Raw genomic sequence first — 9,165 nt, 5'->3', positions numbered from 1 at the left:
ATTGTTGGAAAAATGTCGTTTTCATCATATTTTATGGAGAGGAAGTTTGGAAAAAAAATACTAAAATGGGCCGAATGAAAATGATGATTTGGCCCATCACATTAAGGAAAAGCTTAACATGCAAAAACATATTTTTTTTATGCAAGGAGTATCTTAAGAGGATTTTTAAAATTGGTTTCACTTCATTTAGAGTTTTATTAATTTCTCTATGTTTTTTTATAAAGTTCACAAGCACAAAGTGAACATGTTAAGAAATAATATTGTAATTAACTCATATCTACCATCATTTTTCCTACATAAATCATAGTATAAATAAACTAATAAAAGTGGTTTCACTAATTTCGGAGATGTGATGGGTTAGTTATGAATTAATCTAGTTGAAACATATTTACACAATTATGCATGTTACAATAACTATTTCATGAGTTCATATTTTTTTTAAAAGGCATATGATCATGTAAGAAGACTAACAAAATTAGTTTCATAATTTTTTGATTAGCAAATAATTAACTATACATTTAACTATGTTTAGTAATATATTTTCTCATATAAAATATATAACTTTTTTATGAGTATAATATTTTTATCATGTATATCATGTTATAAGGAAACCAACAAATTTTGTTTTACTTGATTTGAAGCTTAGATGAATTAGTTATCGATTTTACAAGATTAAATAATTTTTTATTTTTTTAACTTGAGCGGTTTTCTATTCAGCCGAAAGGTTTTCGATCGTAAACGAAATACGGAAAATACGGTTAATTTTGATACAAATCGGTCAGTTTTTAGTTCAAATCGAGCGGTTACTAAATCATCGATTCAGTCAGATTTTACTTCTAATTTACAAATTTGACCGATTAAATTTGATTAAATTCCCACCAAATTTTAAATGATTTTTATGTTATTCGTGAATTCAGGAAAGTCACCACTGAGCGGTTTCCGGTTTTGCCCTGCCCCAAATCCAGTCGGCAGCCTGCGCACGTATGGATGCCGGTGGAGGTGGGTTGCTGCGCGAGCTGGAGCCTGGAGGGCTCTGCCCTGCCGTGGTGTTCAGCACTACACATGACTCCTTTCTCTTCTGATGTGATGCGTGGTCAGGAATCTCTGCTGGACCTCCAACGCCGACACCGTTGACTTGAGCCATCACGTTATCTCTAACATATATTTAAAAATTCGTTTTTTAATATTATTATAGTATCATATAATATTATTATATCATCTTATATTTTTTTATTATAACAGCTATCATATTTTTTATTTTACATTACTCTTCATCTTACTTCAAACCTACAGTCATATATTATAAACAGTGTTATGAATTCTTTATTCCATCGTTAAATTTGCCGTTCACCAGCACCAGAAGACACGGATCCTCTGTAGCAAGCAGCAGTGGTGTAGCCGCATCACTGGTGCACCAGAAGACACGGATCCTCTGTAGCAAGCAGCAATTGCTTACACGTGAAAAGAGCCTGCAATGCAATCAAACGAAAGGCGAGCCACCGGCTTTAGGATCAGCTCAGTCGTCCTCATGTCATCATGTGCACACAGAAGAAGAAAAAACGGGAGACACGGATCCTCTGTGGTAGAAGATCTAATACGGAGGATAAATAGTTCTCTACATTAGTTTGCACTTAGAGTTATCGGTTTCACGATTGATGGGTAGGATTGATTACTACAATAAAGCACTACATTAGCCATCACCAGCAGTTAATTTAAATTTTTATTTTCAAAAATATTATTATAGTATCTCCTATCACTATTACAGCATTCCTTATTTTTTTATTTCCAACAAATACCCTATTTTATACCTTCTACTACTCTTTTCCTCCTTCCGGATCCACTGTCAGCCTCTGTCAACAGTACTGCTACAGAGATACTACAGTGTTACGTACTGATACAGTAGCCAGCAAAAGTATAGCATCGTACTCCTCGTAACACTGTAGCACCAGATAGGAGATATGATAGAGATGGATTTTTAGTACTACCGTACCTTGTGAGTACTGTAGCACTAGATCTGGCCTTACCAGAGTGGCCGTATAGTACACTGAAATACTGTTTCTGCAATAATTAATAATTAATTAATGCAGATGATAGTAGACTAAATAGTGATTCCTCTGTATTAATAGTGATTAATGCAGAAGCTCTGTGTCCAAAAACGGGAGGTTCAATTCCTTACCAGGTGTGTCCATGCCGTCAAACGCGTCATCCTGATCGCTGCACACGCAGAGTTTGCTCCCTATGGTGGCAACATCTTGCAGATGCGACTCAAAGGCATGCATGCGGTCTTGTCAAAACAACAGGCGATAAGATCATCTGCTGCTAGCGGTACTTTGTGCGATTCTGCGTGCATCTTGATGCTAATACTGCAAACCAGGTGAGGATCAGCCACAGGATTCGAGAACGGAGAGAGAGATTTTGGGAGAAGGTCAGCGCATAAATCGGGATGGCCTCCGGCTTTGTATATACAGTCATATACATGAGATTACAAGGATAGCAATCCCGTTTAATAAATATCGAAGATATACATCTAGAAAAACGAGACTTATCTCTAGCCAATTATACTGTAATCACGTTCACAGTATTGGTGTTTAGTGACAAGACCTGGATTGCTCAAAGACACAGATACAAATTGAGATTGTTTATTTGCGTTAAGGTTCGTGCTAAATAAATATGTAAAAAATCATATTATATATATATATATAAATTAATAAATAAATATTAAGTGTGAGAGATAGATAGCAACAATAATCTGTATCTAATGAGTTCTCTTGGTAACAAAATTGTATTATTCTGATGCATTCCCATGACCATGAGAGAGGCAGCGACAACGCTTGTGTTGTGTGACAGTAGTATTCTGCAACAGCAGTGGCCTTCAAAAAGATCGGTCATGTCAAGAATTGAATACTGGGTGTACAGAGAAACACTCCACTAAAGAGTGCTGACATCTGACCCTCCCGGCACCAGCAGCAGGTTTATCCTGCATGCACACATCACTGTTGTTGCTACAGAGGCGTATGCCTGGCGGTCTGATGGATATTGTATCAATAAAGCAACACCATGATGCAAGATGCTAGATTTGGAAGCATGGTGTATGTAGTATGGTATGGAGTCATGGAGACACGAATACATGCAGATACATGCATGGATGCGCCCATACGCACACCTGTTAGCTATCTTCCGTCTTCTGTGACGAAGCCTGCCTATCGTTTCTGTCTTCATTCGGCATGAATTTCACAAGGATTTACCAGCGTGCACAACAGTTTCGAGAAAATTATTTTGTTCCAAATTGACGAGCACTGCACTCTTCTAAAATCTCGCGCATTTACAATCTACTATCCATCCATGCATTGCAACAGTAAGATGGAGAAGCTGCCGAAGATATATCCATGCATGCGACCTGCACCTCGTCGCCTTCACGTCTGCTTCGGATAATGCAGCTTCTGTTCGCCCTGGAAGGAGCAAGAAAATAGCGGTTATGATAAGTTGCTAACGCACGAAGCAAAGAAAGCCGAAGCGCATTGCAAGATGCTCATTCTTGCAGCTACCTGGGTCACGAACAGGGACCGCCCTTGTCATACAAACGGTCATTCACTTCTCCTCACTGTGGTTTAAAAATAATCGATAGTGATAATATTTTCGATTCGTAAGTTTAAGTGTATATAAAAAACCGAGTCATCAAAAATTAATAGTGATACTGATTAACCCTATCGATCAGTAACGTAAATCAACTGTAATACATCACTATCGATTCTGGTTACTTAGTGATGTATCACTATCGATTTATAAAATAAATCAATAGTGATATTAACCCATAAAAAACGTGCCTTTTATAACCGGCCGTAATAATATCTATTATTGTCGGTTGTGTTTACGAACCGATAATAATACTTAAAAATCCATATGTCTTTACGTATGCAACTACTCAACTTCACGTGTCTAGCTGCTCAGCTTCCCAAGGACTATTGTTGCTCACTCTCGCTCGCTCTATCACTCTCGCGCTCTCTCACTATCACTCTCGCTCTCTCTTGCGCACACCGCAGACTGCCTACACCTCCACGTGATCTATGGGTTCGCTACCACCTCCACCGCCGCCTCCAAGGACGCCTCCCACACCCGCAACCTCATCCGGGAAGGAGGCCCCACCATGCGGCTCGTCAGACGAGACTCCCCTGATCTCCTCGGACTCCAACATTTCATCAGGATCTCACTCCTCGGACGATGGAGTATGGAATCTCTTCATCGACGAGTTGCCGAGGGCCAAAAAGACATGGAAGAGCTAAGAGCAAGAGGATAATAAAGAAGACAGCGTTGACGTCAATAGTGAGGCAGAGGATTTTCGTTCATGCGTCGAGTTACATCTCAAACACGACTAGCGTGCTACCGTCTGTATAACAGTATCTTTTGTTTTAATTAATATAAACTTTATTAATATAATCATTAGTAATGCTAATCTTGTTTAAACTAATATATGAATGTTTAATATATATTTTTTGTCTGAAATTGAGTATTACTATTGTCGATTCATAGTTAAAATTGACAATGATAAATATACAAATCGAGTAAAATAAAATTAAATCAATAATAATAATTATATATTATCACTATCTTTTATTCACCGTCAGTTTAAAAACTGATAATAATATTAATTTTGAATTAATGGTGATAACATTTTCTATGGGAGTGCGTTGATAGGATGGCCGCAAGCGCCTCCCCGTGCAGGAGCAGCAGCTTCCATCCGTTCGTCCGTCGCGGCGGCGGTGCTGGTCATGTGAGCGAACGCGGCCGGTGACGTCGTTGCCTGACCGGGCACGCCGAACATCGTGCCGGGCGGCATTGCCATCGGCGCCGCGTGGCAAGGGAACTGCGCGCCAGCGAGGCGCGGGACCATGTCGAACGCCGCGCCCATGTTGAACCCCAGCCCCATGCTGAGGTGGGGGAAATGCGCCATGGGAGGCATCTGCAGGTGCTGCATCGCCGCCGCCGGCAGCAGCATCGGCGGCACCCACAGCCCGGTCCCCATCGACATCATCTGCACTTGGAGCTGCAGAGTTTTCAGGTACTCGATGGCCTCCTCCAGCATCGACGCCTTGTCAATCTGCAACAAAAGCAAACGTGTTAACACGTAGTGGCCTCGTGTGAACGAAGCAACTGGATTCCATGGCAAGATCATTAGATCAGTGCACCTTGTTGCAGTTGGGGATGAGCTCCTGCAGGGCGCGCATCTTCTCGTTGATCCGGTCCCGTCTCCTCTGCAACGTCACAGCAATTCGCGCCATGAGATCACTGGTATGTACGCATTAGGAGAGACGTGCATCAAGTAGTGCGTTGCGTACGTACCCTCTCCGATAGGTTGTGCACCTCGGCAGTGCGGCCGCGCTTGGTGCTCCGCGTCGCCGACCTCCTCATCGCGCCTGGCTCGTCGTCGATGTCCTGCAGAGAGCGGCAGGTTTCTGCTTTTGCATCAGTGGGTACGTGTTGAACGTGCTCTGGCATGTCGTGGCCCGCTTACCTCGTCCTGGCTGAACGAGCACTCTGCGGGCAGGTGGCTGCTCCTCTTCGCCTGGGTACGATCACCGTTGCCGGAACAGACCGACGAGGTCGTCACCGCCGCCGCCGCATCGGGAGCCCTTGCTTCTGGTTGCAACCTTTGTTGAGTTACCATGGCGGCAGTTTCAACATGGTGGTGATCTGGGGGCAGAGGCGACTGGGGAGCAGCAGCTGCATCCGTGGTGCGCGGCCCCTTGGGCGGCTGCAGCCATGCCATTCTCTGCTCCGAGAACAACGGGGTGCTTCGTAGCCGATTCGCCGCCGTCTGCACTACCGTGGACTCGACTGGGTAGCTCGGAGACGCGGCGGCGGACGCCTGCGGCCGCTGCAGCGGCCTCGAGAAGAACGTGAAGTTCATGACGCCCTCGCCTCCGCCGGCGGCGCTCGGCTGGGGCTGTTTGGCCGCAGTCTCCAGCATCACGGCGCGTGTGGTCGAGACAACCGCGCCGTGGGAGGCCGCCGGCGCGGCCGGGAGTGCCGAGTACTCGGACAGCAAGCCGGCGCAGAAGTCCGTGGGCAGCGGCGCCGTATCACTGTCGTCGTCGTCAGCGACGGGGCAATGCAGCCACGGTACGGCGTCGCCGTCGTCGTCTTGGACGGGGAGGCCGACGTCGTGCATCCCCGAGGCCGCGCCCAGGGGCACGGAGGTCATGCTCATGAACGCGCCCGCCTTGGCGTCCGCAACGGCGTGGCGCTTGAGCTCGTGGGCCCTACTGCTGCCGGCGGTGCTGCAGGTGAAGGGCTGGAACGGCGCCGGCGGGAAGTGCGGCGCCCTCCTCCGCGCCGGCCCGTTGTGCCACAGCAGCTCGGCCAGCTCGTCGCCCGGCCCGCTCCTACGAACCAAAATCATGCACGAATTCAGCACCCACAGCTCCAGCCAAGAACGCCAAGAAAAGAAAAGAGAATTCGTACGGCAAGAACTGACATCCGATTGTATGGAGGGAGGGTGGCTGGTGCGGCGACAGGTGGAGATGGATGGAGCACAAGCTGCAGCCGGTCCCTGCGGCTGGTTGGTTCTTGGCGTCAGCAGTGCAAGTAGGAGCAGGAGCAGGAGCTAGTGGTAGCGCGGCAGCTAGTACAGCTGCTGTGTGTGAGATGGAGCAGGGTAGACCGGTAGAGGCGGGCGAGGAGTTAAGGAAGAGCGACGCGCCACTAGCGTGCCAGCAGGAGGTGTCGCCGTTCAGGAGCAATGGTGGGTTTGCAAGAAGCTGACAGGTGGGGGCGACGGCGACCCATGCGGCCGGCCATCCGATAGAGACACAACGGTAACACACCAAGTGATGGGCCGTCTGACTCTGACATCTGTAAGAAACTCGCGAGGAATTGTTCATTGGAAGTCGCCCGCGGAGAACGTGGTCGACAAACTTGTAAGTTCCAAGATGAAGATATAATTGCGATTAAAGCTGTAATCAGATTGATATGTATTGCGATTAAAGCTGTAATCAGATCGGATATGTATGGATATTATTGATTTTATATTTTATTATATATATTTTTAAGATCAGCAGTGTCGAATATGGATATTGATCATTTTATATTTGCTCTAGTTCACTTTGGCCAATCGGATGGTTGGATAGAATAATTTTTTTATTTTATTTGTATCACCATACATTATATTAAATAGTATAAGAATGTAATCAAAATGAGCAGAACCAGAGTGACGGGCAAGATGTGAAAAAAAAATTAATATTACCTATCTACGAATACGAATGTATGATAATATATCTTTATATTATTATATTTTTAACTATAATCATAATAGATTTTATTATAACATCTAATATTGAGATATGAGATCTAATACGGATAGATAGTGTCATATCGATGATCCTATATTTGTTTTGAACCCTCCGAACGGTTAGACAGGAAAATATCCGTCTTGTTTGCATCGCTAGTTGCGACGTAAAGTATTTCTACAAACAAAATTGGTGATTCACATGCATCAACAGAAAGCCTATCCGGTAGACACCAGCCTCGTTTTTTTTCTTCTCAGAGTGCATGTGTGCCGGGAAGTTGCCAGACCTTCTTCACTTCACTGTCGGCCCCTAATTCAACCATTCCCTCCCCCGTGGCAGCAATATTCGACTCTCGCTGAACACACTAGGTGTTATAAAATGCTTTCCACTGGTCATAGCTCACAAGAATTCAGTAATAACATCGATCCCTAAAACAAAGGGAACAATAAAATCAAGATTTCCACATGAAAAAGGGCTAAACCGAGAAAATTGGATGAAATATAAAAAACATTCACGTATGCTAAGGGGTTTGCAACACGATCATAGCTAGATCAATATTCTCATCCTTGCACGCAGAAAGAACTTGTCTAAAAATAAAATCCAAACGAAACCAAGAAAATTTGCAAAAAAAGTAACAAACCCAATAGAGAGATTAAACTAGGAAGGAGGGTACAAGATATTAACACAAGCATTTTCACGAACTTGCATTTGCATTACTTCATGAGGAGTCACCATGAATAATTATATAAGAAGGATTATCTCATCTTACACAAACAATAAGCACCACCGAAAAATAATATCCTAACCTTTCCCCTCTCTCTTTCTCGCCTATCTCTACCCTCTCTTCAAATCTGAAGTGAATGGCACAAGAGGATCACAACATTAGCCCTTGTATTTTTATAGGCATATCTTGGGTATTCCTAAAATACCCCTACTTCATACACATACCTACCTATTCCATAGGGGCAAAAGGGTTCAACTATTTTTCCTTTGATCCAACACTCCTTGCATCTTCATCACTTTACTTCATACGAACATAGGCTTTACGATGGTGTCACATGCATATCCATCATTACGACGGTTTTGAAGCTAAACTACCTTACACGCTTTTTAAAGCGTGACTCTCTGCTGCTTACTTACATCCTAAGCAAGTCTTCCAATGTCAACACATATTTCCTCATCTCGGGACCCTAGTCGTCAGCAAGTCTCAACCGCTCTCACTTCTGAGCCACCTTGTTACTTGCACTGGCTCCTCGCTCGCTTTGAATTGATCAACACATCGTCTTCATCAACATACATGTGCTTCTTGCTCTCTCTACATATATAGTGTGGATCACCTATGACTTCACTTAGCATCCTAATCGCTTGGCCTCAAGCCTCTCGCTTAGTCCCTGTAGAAAACATATTCTTAAGGAGATTGTAGCGACCATCTTTAGGGTATGCATGTGATTTTAGTGATTAATATCAATATAGTTAATAAGACTAACATGTTTATCAAGTATATGTTTTAGTAGATCTCATAAATACAATATATTAAGAAGCCACCGCAGCCGAGACAAAGATTGATTGAATTAGAGAAATTCTAGGAAAATTGTATATGCCAGATGGTCTAACGCTCAGAGGTTTGTACATGCTGGAGCATTTCTAGAGGAAAGAGTTAAAGATCCTACACGTCGGAAGATCCGATGTTTCAAGTTGCACATGCTAGATGGTTGCGCTGGATTATTCTTTGTAGAGAAGGTTTCAACTGCTACTTGGCGTGGTTGTATACACCGGATGGTGCGACGCTCTGAAGAAGGTGCACGTCAGAGCATTTTCATTAGAAGGAGAAAATGCACAATAGATCGGGTGGTCTAGCGATGAAGAGGTTGCTACGTCAAAG

At 43.9% G+C, this 9,165-nt stretch overlaps 1 protein-coding gene across 5 annotated transcripts; it reads right to left on the bottom strand.

Moving 5' to 3' along the window:
* Positions 1–3,075: 3,075 nt before the first annotated feature.
* LOC133928401 (transcription factor APG-like) lies at positions 3,076–8,133 on the bottom strand. 5 transcript variants are annotated; one of them, XM_062374719.1, is made up of 6 exons: positions 6,460–6,969; positions 5,510–6,380; positions 5,338–5,430; positions 5,184–5,249; positions 4,668–5,095; positions 3,076–3,449 (listed from the first exon to the last, which is right to left on the bottom strand). In XM_062374719.1, the coding sequence occupies exons 1-5, from the start codon at positions 6,876–6,878 to the stop codon at positions 4,673–4,675; spliced, it is 1,872 nt and encodes a 623-aa protein (XP_062230703.1). In that variant the 5' UTR covers positions 6,879–6,969; the 3' UTR covers positions 3,076–3,449; positions 4,668–4,672. The 5 variants fall into 5 exon arrangements, with proteins under 5 accessions (XP_062230703.1, XP_062230706.1, XP_062230702.1 ...); XM_062374722.1 differs by lacking the exon at positions 3,076–3,449 and adding an exon at positions 8,090–8,133 and having other exon boundaries at positions 4,561–5,095; positions 6,460–6,849; XM_062374718.1 differs by lacking the exon at positions 3,076–3,449 and having other exon boundaries at positions 4,561–5,095.
* Positions 8,134–9,165: the final 1,032 nt, after the last annotated feature.

Source organism: Phragmites australis, chromosome 9 (genome assembly GCF_958298935.1).
Source record: "Phragmites australis chromosome 9, lpPhrAust1.1, whole genome shotgun sequence".
Taxonomy (NCBI): domain Eukaryota; kingdom Viridiplantae; phylum Streptophyta; class Magnoliopsida; order Poales; family Poaceae; genus Phragmites; species Phragmites australis.
The sequence above is the reverse complement of the archived record's forward strand: the minus strand, read 5'-3'. Positions and strand labels throughout refer to the sequence as shown.